This window comes from Suricata suricatta, chromosome 17, assembly GCF_006229205.1.
Source record: "Suricata suricatta isolate VVHF042 chromosome 17, meerkat_22Aug2017_6uvM2_HiC, whole genome shotgun sequence".
Taxonomy (NCBI): Eukaryota; Metazoa; Chordata; class Mammalia; order Carnivora; family Herpestidae; genus Suricata; species Suricata suricatta.
The window spans coordinates 56,624,546-56,643,249 of NC_043716.1; the positions used below are offsets into that span (position 1 = coordinate 56,624,546).

The window sequence follows — 18,704 nt, forward strand, 5'->3', positions numbered from 1 at the left end:
TGGAGAAACAAAAGACCCAGGGGTGACGCTGGCTGGGTGAGGGGCCCGCCTGTCAGCATCAGCGGGGGGGGGCGAGGAGTGCCCCACCGCACACATGGGCTGCCCACCGTGATCACGCTGCCTGTGAGGGGCAGTGCCAGGGTGCCAGGGCCTCAAGCTGGCACGGGAGGGGGGGCGGGGGGCAGGTGCTGCCCTGCAGCAGGACCCCAGGTAGGAGGAGGAGACCGGGCCTTGCCGAGGGCCCAGGGGAGCCTTGTTCGGGGGTGCCCCTCAGACATGGCAAGGGAGGTCAGGTGCACATTCCTGAGGAGGGGCCCCGGGAGGCCAGTGTGGACGTGGCCGGCTCGCCGAGTGGGGGCCCTGTGGGGAGAGCTGGGCACCTGCTTTTCCGGCACAGCTGGATGACGGCTTGAGAGCCATGTGCGGCCAAGGGAGCAAATCCCACCCTGCGGCTCTGCAGGCCTGGGGGCCAGAGCGGAGCGGGGAGCACTGGGAGGGCGGGACCAGAGGTGGCAGTCTCCAGACTCCTAAGGAACAGGCCCCCAGGCTCCCTATGGAGGAGGGGGGGGAGGAGGGAAGGCCATGAGGCCACCAGCCCCACCGCCGGGACCTTTCCTGGCGCGCAGGACACTCCCCCCACCCTGGAGCTGCAGACCCTTGCGAGGGCCTGCAGGGGGCGCTCAGAGCGGGGTCAGAGCCTCCAGCTGACGGCGGCACAGGGACACAGGCCGCAGCATGGACTGGCCCTGACAGCACGGTGTCGAGTGCAAGAGCCCAGACGCAGGAGGCCGCGCGGGGGTGGTCCCTGCTCGTGGGAGTCGCCCGGACCAGCCTCTGACTGCCTGGGGGGAGGGGCTTCCTTCCTGGGGCGCCAGAAATGCTCTAAGATGGGGGTGGGTACAGCTGCACTGACACACTCAGTACTGTCGCGCTGTCCCCAGCAGCAGCCAGCTCCACGTGTGTGGGTCACCTCTCTGAGCTGACACAGGGAAGAAGGGGTGACGAGGAGCGGGTGCGCAGGCTGCCGGCCCCTCCTGGCGGGCGCTGAGCCCCTGCACGGGCCGGCCTCGGGTCTCCATCGCCGAAGCACTCAGGGCCCCTCAGGAGGAGCCCGGGCACCACCACACCTGCACAAGGGGGCGTCTGCCTCCGGGTGGTGGGGGCACATCCGCCATCCAGACTTTCAGGGAGCAAAATGGCCAAACTGCCAGGGGCGGGATAAGACCGAGACATCCGGCCCAGTGTGGCCTCACACCAGTCCCCCCTCCCATGGCTCGCTCTGCAAGGGACTCTGCCCGGCGGCCTTTGGGGCAGTCCTGCAAGGGCGGTGACAGGTTAGGGGCGAGCTCGGGCTGCGCCCTGAGCCTGACACAGGAGAAGCGCACTGAGAGCAGCGGGAGGGCTGCCCCCTTCCCTCCCCCCCCTCCCCTCCCCTGCTGCCTCACACACAGGGCGATGGCTGTCCCCTGCCGCTGGCGGGTTGTGCGTCATTCCAGGCCTGCCCGCCTGCGCCATGCACCAGGAGGGCACGTGCTGCACGGCCCCCCGGTCAGTCCGCACGTGCGCCCCAGCACCCCAGCGCCTGCACACACATCCACAGCCCCAGAGCAGGGCCACACGGCGCGCCTCAGGGGGTGTCAACCCGACAGCCTCAGGAAGGGGCCACGCCCATCCCTGAGGCGCTTGCTCCCCGGAAGCGCCGGGACAGGTTTTCCTGATGTTTCCTTCGGACACACCTGTCCTGGTTTGTCTCTCCTCCTCATCTGAGTTGGGTGAGCCGGGGATTGGGCATTCTGGGCCCGATCTGTGTCAGCTGGCCAGGGAGTTCTGGCAAACCAGCTGAATTGGGGCCGTGCCCGTCATGGGCCGCGCTGCCCTAAGTCCCAGCCCTGCTCAGGACGTGGCGCCTGCCGTGCTGGGCACAACGGCAAGGGGAGCCAGCGCCGGCCCCTCCTGTGCCATCTGCCGCTCACGGCGGGGTAGCTGAGACGCTCGACCAGCCGGCGTCTGCCTGCAGAGGCGCTGGGCCCAGTCCCGGGGCCGGGCAGCCACAGGCTCCTTAGACCGGCAGTCTGAGGTTTTTCTCTAACGCAGGGTCCAGAGGAACGGGGCAGGAGGCGGTCCTTGGGGTTTCTGCCCCTTTGGTGGAAAGCCTTCCAGGTCCCCACGGAGGACACAGGAGCAGAGCAGGGGGCTGCAGGGTCACACATTGGCCACATGCCAGCTCCTGGACAGGCAGCCCTCGTAGCCCAGAGAAACTGCCATGGCCAGGCCCACAGAAACCCCGTGGCCGGGGCCACCCGTAGCCCGGAGCCTACAGAAACCCCATGGCTGGGCCCACCCGAAGCTCGGAGCCCACAGCAGCCCCATGGCCGGACCACCCGCAGCTCAGAGCTAACAGAAACCCCGTGATCAGGCCCCACCCGCAGCCCGGAGCCCACAGAAACCCTGTGACCGGGCCCACCCACAGCCCGGAGCCCACACCAGCCCCGAGGCTGGGCCCACCCACAGCCCAGAGCCCACACCAGCCCCAGGCCGGGCCCACCCGCAGCCCGGAGCCCACAGAAACCCCGTGGCCAGGCCCCACCCGCAGCCCGGAGCCCACACCAGCCCCGAGGCCGGGCCCACCTGCAGCTCCTTGTCCGAGTACTTCTGTGGGTTCTTGCTGCCTTGGCTCTTCTTGCGCAGCTTCTTCAGCTCGGCCTGACACTTGTCCAGCGCGTCGCCCCTGCTCCTCTGCTCCGTCTGGTATTTCTTCAACGCGGCCTGAGATTCAGACATAGAACGAGCGCTAAGCAGGGACCGATGAGCCCCTGGCCCCTCCCGCCCTCTGCCCAGAGGCCGCCACCCCAGCCCGGAGGGACAGCAGGCCGAGAGGGGAGAGCACGGCCAGGGTCTGCTCCCAGAGGTGAAAACTGGGCATTGCCTTGTCCCCTCCTGTGCCACCGAGAGCCAGGGCGTCTCGAGTGAAGTCATGTCGACCCCCCACCAGAGCCCGGGGCCGGTGGCGGGTGATGGGGCACAGGTACCATCGGGAGGACGACGGTGAGATCACGGAGGTCAGAGAATCCGCGGGCTCTGCGGGGTGGCGGCCCCGTGCCATGGTCGCGCCCCAGGGCAGCGGGGGCAGCAGGATGGCCATGTGGCGTCCCCCCCACTCCGGGGCTGCTGGACGGGGAGCCCCCAGCACGCTGAGAGCCCTGTAGGCGGTGGGGGCAGCGCGGGGCCGGCGGGCAGGGTTACTTACACTCAGGTACCTGGAGTCCAGCTCCACCTTCTGCTCCAGCTGCGTGAGCAGCTCGTTGTGGAAAGACTTGAGCTGCACAGAGAGGACACAACGGCCGTCAGCTCAACACGACGCGAGGAGAAGGGGACAGAGCGCCCGGGAGAGGGGACGGTCATCACAATGGCCCAGACACGGGCCACCCCGGAGGAAAGGCCTCTGTGTGAGCCCTGAGCCGATGGCCCTGCACAGACAGGCGGGCCCGGGCTCCAGCACCGAGAACTGACCAGAGGTCAGGACGTCAGGTCACTCTGGTCTTCCGTGGCCTCGGGACTCTGTTCCCGGTGAGGAATGGGGAGGGGGGAGGGGGGCAGAGACAGCTCCCCGCCCTCCCTGACTGCTCGCCAGTGCTGAGGAGTCTCTCAAACTGACACGAGGCACGGGCCTGATGCAGACTGGGAGGGGCCTGAGAGACCCGCTGGGTGCTGCCCCAGGCCCGTCGCGCACGGTGTCCCTGCCTGGCCCCTGTGGGGTCCTGTCTGCCTCAGGCCCTCTGCCCCTGGGTCCTTCTGTGTTGACTTGGCCCCCACAGTGAGTCACCTCCCCAGTGTGTGACTTCTGTCCTGGGTCTGGGGCATGTCCCCACCTTTCTGAGCGTGGCCACTATGCGACGCCCGGGGAGACGTGTGGCCAAGGCCACAGAGCCGGCTCCGCCCCTCCCCTCTGACCGGGCCTGCACACGGGCACTTGCCCCTTTGTTCCCTGGGGGTCTCACCATTTCTTCCAACTGATTTTGAATCTGCCTGTGGACTTCAGCCATCTGAAAGAGAACGTCACCTAGGAAGACAAGAGGGCAGAGAAGGGAAGGGAGCAAAGTTAAGCACTGCGTTCCCGGCCCTCCGCCCGTCACCCCTCCCGCGGCGAGGACCAGGGTGCTGGAGGCAGGAGCAGAGGCCTAGGCCGGGTGGCGGCAGGCAGACGTGCGCCAGGAGCAGGAGAGAGGGCGCTCTTTCTCCTGATGCCACCATTGTGGTGAGACGGGGGATTCTAGAATGACAAGGGATGCCAGGCCTCAAGCACCCGATCACCGAGTGACTCTGGGGGTGAGACTCCTCAGCGCCAGCACCAGAGCCCAGGCTCACACAAGGAAACAAGCGGAAGGCCCTGGGTCTTACCCCGTGTCTCACTCCCACACGCAGCCGCCACCATGGGGCGCTGGGCCCAGCAGACCCGACACCGGGGCCAACACGAGACCCAGCTGCAGGCCCCAGGGGGGAGGGAGCCCGAGGGCGCAGGCCCGGCTGACCTCTCGAGGGCCTCTGGGGACAATCAGAGCGTGTGGCACAGCCCTCCAAACACCTTTTCTGGAGCAGTGACGCTTTGGGGACACTGATATGTCCCGGCCCCGTCTCCAGAGCCACATGAGGAAACTGAATGTGGCAGCACAAAAGGGGCAGGCTGTCACCCGGAGGCTGTTCCCAGCCTGCATGTCAAGGACACGGCTCACTTCGCCGGCAGGCAGGGCGCCTGCCAGGACTCTGCAGGTTTCTGGGTTGACCTGGTATCAGGCCAAACCCCCCAATCCCTCCCAGTAGCAGACAGGCTGCTGTGAGGCACCTCCAGTGGCCCCCTCCCCTCCCCAGCTCCACGAAGGGGAGGGAGACAGGGAGGAGCTGGACACAGGCATCTGGGGGCAGGGAGCTCAGCCGAGTGCTTCCTTCTCCCAAAGCTCCCGAACGTTCCACACGGCTGCCATCCTGAAGCGTGGTCACTGTGACCAGCAGGTGCCCAGCCCTGGGCGTCTCAGGCTGTGGCCACAGACGGAGGGACACCGCACAGCCTGAGACAGAACCACGGTCAGCAGAGCCCCAGCACCCACCCCCCAGTCAGGACCACAGGACACAGGCTCTAGGCTGCAAACCATTCAGTGAGACTCCCTCCCAAGACCCTCAGGGCTGCCCAGCGGCACGAAAGACCCCCACCCAGAGCGGAGGGGGCGCTGGAATGGGCAGCCGAGCTGCGTTCAGCTGAGTGGCTGGTCCTCACGTGGAGGCCACTGTGGAGCAAACAGCATCCACGTGCCGCAGACACAGGGAACAGGGCCCGCTCTGCCCTCCAGGGTGGTCACTGCTGGCAAATCCGCCCCTGAGGCACGGCCCACACCGGCACGCCCTCCCTGCTCGCGCCTGGAACACCCAGGAGCATGTAACCCAGAGAATCCTTTTGGGGGGCAGCCATGGGGGTACCCCGGCGCCCAGCAAGGCCAGCCAGAAGTGATAAGAGTTCCTGTGGCCTCCCTGAGAAACCCCAATGGGGCAGTGCTGCCCCCCGGGCACGTGGACGGCCTCTCTGGGGTCACTCTCCCTCCCAGAAGCACAACGGGGCTCCGGGGAGGCCCGCTTCTCTGGGCCACTGGCTGTTCCCCAAGCTGTGACAGTGTCCTGGCCTGAGGGCCACAGGCACGCTGAGCACCGCTGGGACCATGCGGACGGCCCTGCGGCCGGCACCGACCCCAGGCTCCACCTGAGCAAGAGGCCCCCACCCGGCAGGGTCCTGAGCTCACTCACCCTGTGACACCTGCTCTGCCTCAGACAGACACACGCACTTCTGTCACCAACTCCCCTGGCAGCCAGGACCCCGCTGGCCCACCACAGGATGTGCGAGGCTGACCCAGCCCTCCTCCTCACCCGACCCTGAGCCCAGCAGGTACAGAGGCCCCCTCAGGCCTGCCAGGCTGGGGCCTGGCCTCTGGGAGGCCTGGGGGGAGGAAGGGCCCCAGGAAGGGCCATTGCCATGGCCCTGGTGTGAGTGTGGATAGAAGTGAGAGACGGTGTGTTTGAGCCTGAGCCACTGCTACGGCCCCATGGCCTGGGATTCTCAGGGGCTGGGCCACGAGACCTGGCCCCCGGACCAGAGCTGGTTCCCGCCGGGCCATCTCCAGGACCCACAAGCTGGGAGGGAGCGGAGGCAGACCCAGGAGCTCCCAGTGTGCAAGCCACCTAACGCGATGTGACAAGTGCCACCGCGTGCCACCACTGCCACCGCCACCAGCACCAGAGCCTCTGCACGGGCCACGCCTACCTCGAGTTACTCCCGTTCCTGGGCTGACCTCGGGCCTGAGGGTGCTGCGGGGCGCGGGGCAGGGAGGGGCAGCCCTTGAAAGAAGGCCCTGTCTCCACCATAGCGTCCTGTGGTCGGGTCGGAGCTGTGGCCCCACATGCGGTTGGCCACATGCCAAGGGGCGGGGCTGACCCACCCCTGCAGGAAAGGCTGACTCTACTCCCACCGGATCCCAACCCTGGAGGCCTGATGTGCTAGGGAACACGCCAAGAATGACAGGAGACAGAAGGCGACACAGGGGCCTGGTCCCCAGCCTTGGCTGGAGGGAAGCCACTGGGATGAACAGGAGTGCCTGGGTCCTGGCCAGGGCAGCCCTGGGGAAGGTGCCAGGCTGCCCACCCCTGCCTGGTGCAGACCCACAGGCCCCACCAGCACCTGCACGGGCTGACCCTGGGCATCATGCTCGGTCCTTGGCACCCTGATCTGGGGTGCACAGTGGAGTCGTGTCCCCATCCCAGACCCACGGCCCCGCCCCTGGTGCTCAGAGCCAGCCCAGGACCCAGAGGAGCAGCTCCACGTTCACTCTGATTCTTTGTGCTTTTCATCCTTAAGTTTCCCAGGACACTCCTCGCCCTAAAATCGGGACAACATCTAGAATTTTCTTTGTGATGCAGGAGTCTTCCTGTGTTGGGGCCCCCACTGGCATCTGGGACTTGGTTAAATGAAGGCTGAGGGGGGCAGCACCCAGAGGCACAAGGTCTGGTAGGCATGAGGAAGAGCCCCAGAGCTGGCCTGTGGGCACTGCCCTCACACCCTCCTCTTTGGTCCCCAGGGCGCCCCGAGGGGCATCAAGTCCGGAAGGAAGACACGAGGGAAGCAGTCCGGCCACGGTCTCACACAGTCCAGCAGCGCCCCCCCGCCCCGGGCCAGGCAGCACCCGTGGTGTCAGCCACGCTCTAGACCCCAGAATTAGAAGTCAACGTGAAGGTCACATTGAAAGCACGTATTTCCTGGAGAGCCCGCGCCCCCCCCAGCGTCTGAGAACAGTCAGCACCACAGAGAGGCTCCGAGGCCCCCGCACCTGCAGGCCTGAGGGGCTCTTGCCGCTGTGGCCCCGCAGCCGACACGCTCAGGGGCGCGCGCACGCCAGCCCACACGGTCTGGGGGCCACGAAGCCAGGGCGCGCGCACGCCAGCCCACACGGTCAGTTTTTAAACCACACTTTACACGCAGCCACAGGAAGCATGCGACGCGGGAGCAGGGGGTAAACAGCCCCCATCGGGCACCCGGCCCCTGGGTGCACTGGGCACCCCGAGCCAGCTGCAGGGCAGCCTCACCCCTGCCAGGAGGAGCCCAAACCAGGCTCCCCGAGCAACACGGAGAACCTGAGGCATCAGCACGAACTCCCCCTTGTCCCCGAACCGGGTCCCAGAAGGCGGGCTAGTGCAGGTCCTTAGAGGCCCCCGCAGGAGCCGGGCCTCAGTTTTGGGTTCTGTGACTCCCTCCACGCCATCTCCCATGCGCAAAGGACAGCCTGGAGTGGAGGCACGCCCCCAGGACCCGCCGCCTGTGAAAGAGGCGGCTGTGGGCTGTCCCCTTGGCCTCCTGAGGGCAGGCGCATGGGGCCCTGGGGATCTGTGTCCCAGGCTCACAGCACAGGTGGCTCCCAAACTCGAAAAACCAGGTTTAAAATAGCAGCTCAGACCCAGCCTTGCCAGAGCAAACAGCAGGACAGCTCAGTGCCAAGCGCCACCGGCTGATGGAACTGCGTGCCAAAGTGTCAACACGGTGGGGGGGGGGCGGTGGGCGGCAGGTGCCCACGCCTGAGGTGCTGCGGGCGGTGGGAGGGCAGCCGGGCCACACCCGTGGCCAATGAGTCAGCAACGCCCAGAGCCTGGTGGCGGCTTGGAGGCGAGGGGCCTCACTGGCTCGGGGAGTCACACAGGTGGGGAAAAGGGTCTGAAGGGCCGTCAGGGACAAGGACAAGAGACAAGGCACACACGGCGCCACGCTTCGTGCTGGACAGAACGCTGCCTGCAACACGGGCGTCTGAGTAAGAGGCCACGCCCCCTCAGCCCTCCCATGAAGCCTGTGCCCTGCCGGCCACGCAGCCGGCTCAGCCCCGAGTCACCGCTGGCTGAACCCCCTCGGTTCCGAGGTTTGACACTTCGGGTCTTCTCGGTGACTTCACACGTCTTTAGGTGCAGAGTGGAACTCCGTACCCATGGCAACACCCCTCCCCCAGGGGGACGGCAGGGCCGGGCAGCCACCACACACACACGCACGCGCACACACACGCATACACGCACAGGAACACATGCCCGTGCCGGCACGCGCACGCACACACACGTCATACACTCCTGCACGCACGTGCACGTGTGACACTATGCATACACAAATACATGTGTGCGTGTGCGTGTGTGCAAACACAGGCACACACTCCTACATAAACACACACGTGTGACATACTACCTATACCCGAATGTGCACGTATGCATACACCCCTGCACACACACGCACAGGCATGCGCACGCGCTCACACATTCACGAGCACGCACAGGCATGCGTGCCGGGGGCAGCACAACCCACAGCAGGGAGGGAAACGTGCAGGAGACGTTTGGCTGGACTCAAGCCCGTTTTGTCTCATGTGGCTAATTCGGGACAGCAGTGGGACAGGCATGACCGATCGTGACCAGGAAGCCTGAGCATCCTGTAGGCAGGTCCATGTGCAACCGAAGAGGGGCTGGGGGCCCTGGAACCGCAGGGTGGTGGCCCAGCCCAGAGGCGGCGGGGGGGGGGGGGGGCACAAGGGGGGGCCCGGCCCCCAGCAAGGAAACCGTGCTGGAACCCGGGCCTGGGAGCCCCTGAGAGGCAGCTGTGTCAAGCATATGCACGGTGTTGAGTGACCACCACCCTTGACTCCAAAACAGCCCGTCACCTCCGAGGGAGCCCTGCCCCCACAGACTCCCACCCCTCCAGCCCCCGACAACCATCAGTCTTTCTGCGTGGACTTCACCGGAATGTGGCGAGCGGGGGGGGGGGGGGGGGGGGGGGGGGGGGGGGGGGGGGGGGGGGGGGGGGGGGGGGGGGGGGGGGCCCGAGGGCGCCGAGCGGGGGCCGGGTGGATGCCAGGCAGGGCCCGTGCTCGGCAAAGCAGCAGGACTAAGGCTCCCAGGGGGACCCTGACACTTAGGTGAGGACCGGACATGGAAGGAAGTGCCCGCTGGCGCGTGGCCGTGTCCAGCGAGCAGATGACCGAGGAGATGCTCTCAGAACTCCCAGGGAGCCGGCTTGGAGGGATGCGCCGCCCCAACAGAGCAGGACGTGGCCACCTGCTTACGCGCGCTCGGGGCCGCGGGGCCGCAGCAGTAGATCGACTGCAGAACCAAGGAACCCTTCAAATGTCCCCCCTCACTGGGCTCTCGGGGAAAGGTAAAAGATTCCGTTAAACTAAGGAAAGAACAAGTACCCAATTTTCTAAAGTACAGACCCTACCAACTGCAGGCCGGTATCTCGACCTGAGAACTGTCCCTGGTGAAGGTGGTCGCTCCCAGCCTGGGGCACCCGCTCACACTTCATCCTCTGCAGTCAGGGCCCCGAGCCGCCGGCGCAGGTGCTGCTCTGGGTGAGATCGTTAGTAGACGCTCCGCGTGGTGCCCGTGTGCTGCCCGGTGTGCTCAGAGAAGCCCAAGGAAGTCGACAGGGCTAGGGCAGAGGGGATCTGGCCCCGGGGCTCTCCTGGTGGCCACCGTGTGGCACAGAGGCCACAGCCACAGCTGGCAGCCGGCAGAGGGGACACCCGTCCTGCAGCTTCTGGGACCCCAGCACCAGCACCGGCGCAGACCCACCTCCCGTGGGAACCGGCAGTGCCAGGCAGGCCCCGAAGCGGCGACAGCGGCACCCAGGCCTCTGTGAGCTGGGAGGAGGCCTGGGGCACGTCCAGGCCGGTTCTGCAGCCGCACCCACGAGGTTCCGCCGGCGGCCCTGGGCAAACGAGCTGGGAGCCACGGCTTCGGAGCACATTCTTCCGTGGCTCAGAGCACAGCACGCGCTCCCCCCGCCCGACCCTCCAGCCCTTCGGGGGACCGCCAGGATAACAGACAATTACCAGTTCGCCACCACCTGGGTCCCCGCGACGTCTGACCACGCTTGCTTCAGCGCTCTGCTTGTAACACGCACGCACGCGAACGCACGCGCTCTGCCGAGCCGCTGGCGGCCTCGGGACGCGGCTCCGGCAAGCCAGGCTGCCCGCTGAGAGCCGGCCGGTGCCCCAGCAGCACGCGGCCACCCCCGACACACACTCGGTGGGACGTTGCGCACGGCGCATCCCGAACCCCTCCCCGCCCGGCTCCGTGCTCTCTCCGGGACTCGGCACCCTGTCTTTCCAAAGGCTGCTTCAGGGGCCCGGAGCCCAGTGTCCTAACCGGGCCCGCAGACAGGTTCCAGGAAGGAGCACGGAGGGAGCGGCGCCCGGAGCCACGTCTTCCTCCGTGGGCTCTGGGGTCTTCGTCTGGGCCCCCAGCAGCCCCCCACACGGTCACCATGCTGACATTTGGGAAGATCCAGGCTGCTTTTTTTTTCTTTTTTGCAGAAGATACGAAGTGTTCTTACAACGCTCCAATGACAGGAAGCTGAAAGGGAGCACGAATCTGGCAGACCACAGCAAACACGGGCCGGGGACAGGGCCGGGTGGGTGCCAGAGTCCGCTGAAAGACCCCTTGCCCCGGGGCCATCCCGCCGGTTCCTAATCCCCAAGGAGTCAAGACGCCATTTCCCAAGGATGAGTTAACACCCCACTGAAGCTTAAAAAAGAACCATTTCTGCCAGCGTGACACATGCCCGAGGAGGCAGCTGGGGGTGGCTCCCACGAAGGCAGCCAGTGGCCTGTGCTGACCCCATGGTACAAGGGAGCAGGCCAGGGGACAGGGCTGGGGCCCGGGGATGGCCAGGTGAGCATCCCCTCCCCACGGACAGGTCTGGAGGTGCCCTGGTGGGGACGCGCGTACACCCTGACCCCGGCATCTGGGAGGAAGGTGGGGGCCGCGGGCGGAGGCGGCTCAGGAGGGCAGTCCCTGCCTTCACCGTGATCCCACTCGGTTATCACGCAGGGTGACGTCAGGCTTAGGTGTACAACACAGTGACGCCGTCTTCCACCCGGTGCCTGTCACATGTCCCCCGCACCCCCTGCCCCCATCACATGCCCCCCCGCCCCCCGCCCCCCGCCGTGAGCATCGGGTGCTCTCTGTAGTTAAGAGTCCGGCTCCTGATTGGTCTCTCTTTTCCCCTTTGTTCATCTGTCTTGTTCCTTAAGTCCCACGTATCAGCGAACCCAGAGGGCATCTGTCTTTCTCCGACCGGCGTAGTTCACTATCACGCGCTCCTGCTCCATCCACGCCGTCACAAATGACAAGGCCTCGTTCTTTCTGGCTGAGTACTACTCCATTGTCTGCACCCCCACATCTCCTCCCTCTGTTCGCCGATCTACGGACACTTGGGGCTCCTCCACAGCTTGGCTCCCACTGATAACGCTGCATGTGACACCGGCCGCCTGAGTCCCTGGGAGTCAGTGTTTCTTGTGTTCTTCCGGTAAACGTCCAGTGCTGTGACTGCGGGGTCGTAAGGCGGTCCCGTTTTTACCTTTCTGAAGAAGCTCGGGGCGGGGGGGGGGGGGGCAGCGTCAATCTGAGGCCCAGGCTGGCTGAGCCCTGACTCGGGGAGGGGAGAGAGGGCCAGACACCCAGCCGGGCCTCCAGAACTCGCTCCCCCACACGGCGGGGCTGAGTCCCCGGAGCCCAGCTTCTGCTCTGTGGCCTGTCTACAGAGCGGGTGTTCTCCCGGGAGCGCGGCCCTGGGGTGACCGACCCTCCCAGAGAGGCGTCTGCGGGGCGGGGCTGCAGGACGGCCCCTCCCCCCGGGGCTAAAGCATGGACGGCGGGGCTGGCGGCGTGATTCCATCAGCAGGGCCACGCAGCTCGTGATCAGGGGCCTGGGCCGGGCGACGACGTCGGTGAGGATCGGGGGCGCAGCACCGCCCTGACGCCAGAGGCCCCTCCGGGCACACCGCCCCTGCGCAGGCAGGATGGTGGTGGTTTAAGCCGGGAAGGAAACAGGGAGAGAGACGGGAAAAGCCCCAGCACAGGGACAACGTCTGGTCTCCCTGGGAAGCCAGGCCTGTGCCTGTGGGAGGCCACCACCTCCTTCCGGCCAAGGGGTGGGTACCGTAGGTGCCCCTAGCCTCCCACCTGACGCCTTCTCCCTAGGTGACAAAGGCAGGCCCAGATGGCGGGGTCTGAGCACCAGACATCTCCTGCCTGCCGCGCCCTTCCTGCAGTGGGGGCGGCCGCACTAGCTGAGATCCTGGCCGCTAGTGTCACAGGGCCCTGTGGCCACGAGGAGCCCTGCGTGGGGCAGCCACCCACGAGGGTGTGGCATCAGCAGGAGCTGGGAGAGCCCGCGCTACAAGACGGGGGGTGTCCGGCGGTGCTGTAATGGGGGGGGCGGGGGACCACACCCTGACAGGACTGGACGTGACCATGTGGCAAAAGCAGGAAGACCCCAGGGCTCTAGGCTGTGTGCTCAGAGCCAAGGCCCCTCCAGGACCCTGGGATCACAGCCACCAGGCCTGTTCAAGGCAGGGGTCGAGGTGGCCCAGGGGAGATCAGGAGCAGAATGTGCCATCCGAGACCATGCTGACGAGTGTAGTGGTCATGTGAGGCAGGAGGGACCCCGAGACGTGATTGTAGGGGTGCATTCCCCGATCGGAAGTCTGGCCAGGCCGGAGACACCAGGGTCTCCCTGGAGGAGTCCGTGGGAGCCCAAGGCCAGGGAAGGGGTAAGGCCATGGACCATGGGGACCCCCAGGAGCCCTCGAGAGAAAGGAGAGTCATTCGACAGTCACGCCAGTGGAACCTGTGTTGGCCGGTCTCCCCTGGGGGCCTGGGACCCAGAGTCCAGGGGAGGACCGCGGCAGCCACGAGCCGCACCCCGCTGCCACTCGGCATCCAGCCCTGGAGGACCTTGCAGCCTGGGGCACTGTGCTGGGTGGGCAGGATCGCCAATGCCCTCTGCCTCCTCCCCTACCCCCGGGCAGGGCCCTGCACTGGGCGAGTCCTCAGAGCCCTACGCAGTGCCAGAGGGCGCACAGAAGGCATGTGACCTCCCTCTGGGCTTTCTGGGGCTGGACCGACCTGGTAGGAGGGACGCGCTGGCGCTTCTCAGAGATCACGGCATCCCTTGTGGTCACGAGCGGCCACCAAGGCCACCAAGAGCTCATGTCTCTGGTACGTGTCGTTTCAAGAGGGGCTCTGGGCCAGGGGTCAGCTGTTCAAGAGCGGCTGCGAGCACACACCACCTTCTGGAGCAGACGTCCATGGAGCTCGATCACCCTGCCGGCTTCCAGGGCGGACGGCACTTCCGAGGGCTCACCCGTATGTGCCCGAGCACGGCACAGACACAGGGCGCTGTTGCGGGGAAGACGGCACAGGGGCTGAGGGACGCTGCACTGTCAGGGCCATGGGGACGCGGAGCTCAGACACCGCCGGGGGGACCCTGGCCCTGGGAGGAGCTGCCACCGCCGTCCTCCCCACTGGCCTGGGAGCCGCCAGCCCCTCCTGGGGAGAAGCGAGTTCTTCTCCCGCCCACAAAAAAAGGCAAAACCAGAAGGCGGCTGATTCGAGGGGTGGGGGAAGCAAGAGAAAAATCGATGGTTGCGTTGCCATGGCGACGAGAGCAGACAGGGATCCTCACCAACGCGCTCTCAGAGGCACAGGGAGACCGCGGGGCCCACCATGTCGATGCCACGTCAGCCGTCCACGCCCGGGCACCAGGCCTTCACGGCAGAGGCGGGGGGAGGCCCGCCAGGGGACCTGCTCCAGGTCTGCTCCTGGGCTGCATCGGCTGCGCCGGGGAGTCTGTTTGGATCTCAGAATCTCAAGCCCGCCCCCAGCCTCCTGCTGCCAAATGTGTGCCTGGACGCTGTCCTCAGCGGTGTCCCACAGGCACGTGGTGGGTGCTGGGGTCCCAGATATCCGTCCAGGATGGCAGGGTGCCAAGGCGGGAGGAGCACGTGGGGCTGCGAGCCCTGGCGGCGCACAGAGCTGGCGCGGGGCTTGCCAGGGGCACTGACCCCCTCCGGCCCCTTCTCCACCGGGGACCCCATGCTACGAGCACAGGGAGCCGCAGCCCCTGCGGGAGGCGGAGGGGACAGCACCCCCCCGCCCCGCCCCTCCTCGCGCGTCTCTAGCAGGCTCGCCACTGCCAGCCTCGTCTTTCGCTCCGCCTGGTACGACGGTGCCAGGAGACACGCGGCGGGGGGTTCTCCCCAAAGGAGATGTTAGTGACCGAAGTCACCTGGGGAGCAAACCTCGACACCGGGCCACAGGGGGCCACCTGGGCCTCGTCAGGAGTGAGCACAGTGGGGCCCAGACCCCCAGCAGCCACGCAGGCCCCAGCCCCAGCTCAGAGCGACGTGAGGCCGTGGCCCCAGCCATGGGGAGGCGCTGCTGCTTGGCTCCTTGCCGCGGGCCTCCGAGGACCCTCCGCCAGGCGCCACTCTCCAGCAACCTGCCCGTCGCACTCCCTGGGCAGCTGTCCTGGTGGACGGCGGCTCTCCCGGGACCGGCTCCTGAGCACCGGCTCCCTCCACCTCTGGCAAGACACAAGCAGGGACAGAGACCAGCGACCACGTGGAGGGGACTGGTCACTGGGGTGCCCGATCGCCACGGTCAGAGCGTCACACTGTCTGTGATGTGCCCACCCTCCTCCCGCACCAGCCCTAGAGCTGCCACAGGAGGCCTGGCTGAGCCCGAGAAGGGGAGGGGTGCTGTCCTCAGACACTCTCAGGGGGGATGCTGCCACCACTCCAGGCCCGGCGCACAGTCCATGGCGCCTCGATTCAGGGTTGACAGGGTGAGGTCACAGGATGGGGACCTCGCTGGTTGTAATGGGGAAGCTCTGGGCCCCGGGGCCGGCCTGGGCGTGCCGCGGCGATGTGTGTGTGTGAGTGTGTGTGTGTGCACACAAGGGCTCAGAGCGCCTCCCCCCGCACGCCAGGCCACGCACTCACTCTCAGAGCAGAGTGAGCTGCCGGCAGGGGCCCGGCCCCGTGTCCCTCCAGGAAGCACGCTCAGCACAGCAGTCAGGCTGCTCTCCCCGCCTTCCAAGCAGGAACCCAGGTAACCCGGCGGCAGGCCCCGCAGTCCGCAGCCCGTCCCCAGGACAAGAACCCAACCACGACCGCCATCCCCTGTTGACCGTCCTGCCCCAGAGAGCACGGCAGGTGCAGTTAACACGGTTACCGACGTCTCCTAACGAAGCCTTGATCATGAGGGCGGGCTAAGCTGCTCACGGGAGGCCCAGCAGGAGAGCCGCTCAGCTGAGCCCGGGGGACCCTGAGGGGGACCCCCCACGTCCCAGCCCTGCTGTGTTTAGCCCTGAAGCCTCAGCTGCCGCACTGGGCCAGGTGAACACAGCCCAAGACGGCGAGGCTGCCCTCGGCTCCCAGGCTGGCTTCGAGCTGGTGTCTGTGCAGAGTGAGCAGGAGAATAGAGTCCACAGAAATCCGTCCCCCGCCAGGCCCTGCAGGTCCACGTGGCCAAAGAAGACCAGGAAAGCATGGCTTTACCTATGGAGTCCAGCGACTGCCTCTGCTCTGGAGGTGCCCCCACCTCCACGTGCTGCTGGGGGAGCCTCGGTGTCACCTGGGAAGAGGGCCTGTTCCAGGCTGGCCACGGACACATGTGGCCATGACGGGTGGCGTGGGGGCTCAGAGCAAGGGCCCCTGCGTGTGAGACGGACCTGGCTGAGGCCTGCAGATGGCGGGAGGGTTTAGCGGGGGCGGTTTCTACTGCGGGGCCTGAGAGCAGACGGCACGTCAGACGGAGTGCTGTCACACGCCTGAAGGGAGGCAGGAACACGCTCGAGCTCCTGGGACAGGTGCGATCGGCCCTGCCACTCACGGACGGGGATGCGGGGGGGGGGGGGGGGGCGGTGAGGCTCACTGAGACCGCGTCTCAGAACCAGCTCGCCAGCAGGAGCTTTCCAGCCACAGTCTCCAGGTCCCTAAGGTCACAGAGTCAAGGGCATTCCCTCCGCCGGGCCCTGCGTTCCAGCCCCGCCAGGCTTGGGACAGGCACCCGTGCACATGCACCTGAGGCCCAGCTGGACGAAAGCCAGCGAGCGGGCAGGGGACATAGCGGCAACGAACCCCCGGCCTGGGAAAGCTCGGCCACCACCACGTGTGGAGCGCGGCCAGACGGCGGGAAAGCGTCTGGGTCGTGAGTTCCCTAATCCAGTAACTCAGGGGCCAGAGCAGGCCGGCTCCAGGCCACCTCCCAGCAGTGAGCATCCGCGCTGCCGGCCGCGCCCGGACGGCTCCCGCTGCGCCTGGGCGGGCTGGCTGCGGGCGGGCGGACGGGGCCCTGCAGGAACACACACGCCCAGATCACAGACAACGGCCTCTTCAAAGGCAGCAAACAGACTGAGAACGGTGTTCACACGGACGAGGCCAACAGAGGTGGCCACGGGCGGGCGGGGAGGCTCAGCATGAAGGCTGCCGCAAGCCGGGGAAACAGGCTCAGGAGAGGTTGGGCCCGGCTCCCCATGACCACTGCTTCCCTTTAAGGAGTCCCACCTTCCTGAAAAGTCTAGAACCCTCCAGAAAGGCAGGGAAGGCCAGAGGCCAAGTGATGGGATCCTCTTCTGCCTGAGTGCAGCATGAAAGGCCTGAATCGCTGCACACGGATACCAGGAGCCCAGGCACACGGGGACTCCGGCCCCCACGTCCTGCTCCCCACCTGGGCTCAGCCTGGCCCCTGGCACACCGCAGCCCTGGACAGAAGAGCCAGGGGTGGGGCTGTGGCTTGGTCCAGCTGCATGCCACCCAGGGCACTGCTGCCAGTGAGCGGAGACCCAGAGCAGTGGGTGCATGGTGACCCGGGCCCGGGGCCCACTCTCGAGAGGCCATGACAGCGGCACAGAGGGCCCAGGAGCCAGCCCCTCCACGGCTGGACAGGGTACACACATGCCGTGAGCCCCATGGCCAAGGCTGCACATCCCTGTGGCAGACAGGGAGCGGCCGCAGTGCAGACCCGACGGCCCCGAGGCTCTTTCCGCTGCACTTCCTGCCCTTCCGTGAACTGAAACATCCAGTCATTCAAAGCTGAAAGTAGTAGAGTGCGTGGAGGGGCATTGGCCACTGGCAGGGGTCTCCCTGACCCGGCCCTGCACGGGCAGGTGCTCGTGTGGGCCAGCCCCACTTGGCCACCGGCCACTGGCCTGAGAGCGAGGCAAACCTGACCCACCTCAGAGCCCACGCGAGAGTTCCGGAAATAGCCACACGCAGCGGATGGCACCTGTGACGGCGTGCGGCCGAGTGGGGTCAGGGAGGCTGCTCCAAGGGGCTCAGAGGCACGGGGACACGGGCGGGGGGGGGGGGGGGGGGGCGGCAGCCATGCTGCCCTTCTGCGGAGCCACATGCCAGGACTAGCTTGCAGCCTTGGACCCAGACTGGACTCGCCATTGCCCCGAGCAAGCACAGCAACTCTGAGAGCCAGGCACAGAGCGGGGCGTTGAACGAGCTGCCCCTCCCCCGGCACACACAGATCAAAGGCTCACAGCCCAGAGGTGCCCTTCGGCGGGGCAGGAGGTGGCACCGGGGCATGCTGTAGCAGAGACGTGCGGGCGCTGTGCACTGCCAGGCATGCCAGCTGCTGGCGAGCGGGCTGGAAGGGCTGTCCCCATGCTCCCCAAGCCACCTGCTGCATCACAGCGGAGCCCTGAGTCAGAGGGGGTCCCCTCTGTGAGGTCTGGAGCCAGGGGCCCGGGGACCGGCAGGACCAAAAGCAGAGTGGCCGCCGGCCTCCTGCACACAGAGAGAGGGGCGCCACGGGGCCGCGGGCCCACTCCGAATGGAAAACTGCACAGACGCTTCTCCGCCCTCACAACCTCGGGGTTCAGCTCGGAGCAGCACAGGGCGCCTGCTCAGGACCTCGCGCCGGGCAGGAAGGATGCAGCAGCGAGACGGTGCGGGGCATCCAGATGGAGTGTCTGCAAACCACGTCTGGTCAAAAAGCCATGGGGCGCCACCTCCACGGGGCACTCACTCCCGTGCTTCCTTCCAGGACAGAGGCTCACTCCTCCCTCCCGGCCGGCTGGGGGGAGGGAGGGTAATGATCACAAAACAGCAGCCCCTCCCCTGGGGCTGCAGGCTGGAGAGGAGCAGGAAATCGATCCCCATTCCACACAAAGGGACAGAAAGGCCACCACATGGGGACAGGGTTCAGCTCCTCAGGAAGACGTGACCACCCGGCATGTAGCTTACACACTCACGGACGTACTGCGCAACCACAGACAGCCAGAACCAGGGGAGAAACCTGCCGCCCCGCTGTCCTGGGGCCAAGGGCGCGGCTCGTGTGCTGAGGGT

The 18,704-nt window shown here is 66.8% G+C and overlaps 1 protein-coding gene across 1 annotated transcript in view; it reads right to left on the reverse strand.

Moving 5' to 3' along the window:
* BAIAP2 (BAR/IMD domain containing adaptor protein 2) overlaps positions 1-18,704 on the reverse strand; it is a gene marked incomplete at its 5' end in the record, with an annotated part of 58,132 nt that overhangs the window by 19,640 nt on the left and 19,788 nt on the right. Inside the window, 3 exons of the mRNA XM_029927116.1 lie at positions 2,629-2,766; positions 3,248-3,319; positions 3,999-4,060. Of these exons, the coding sequence (XP_029782976.1) occupies positions 2,629-2,766; positions 3,248-3,319; positions 3,999-4,060 (272 nt within the window). The remainder of the gene's footprint in view (positions 1-2,628; positions 2,767-3,247; positions 3,320-3,998; positions 4,061-18,704) is intronic.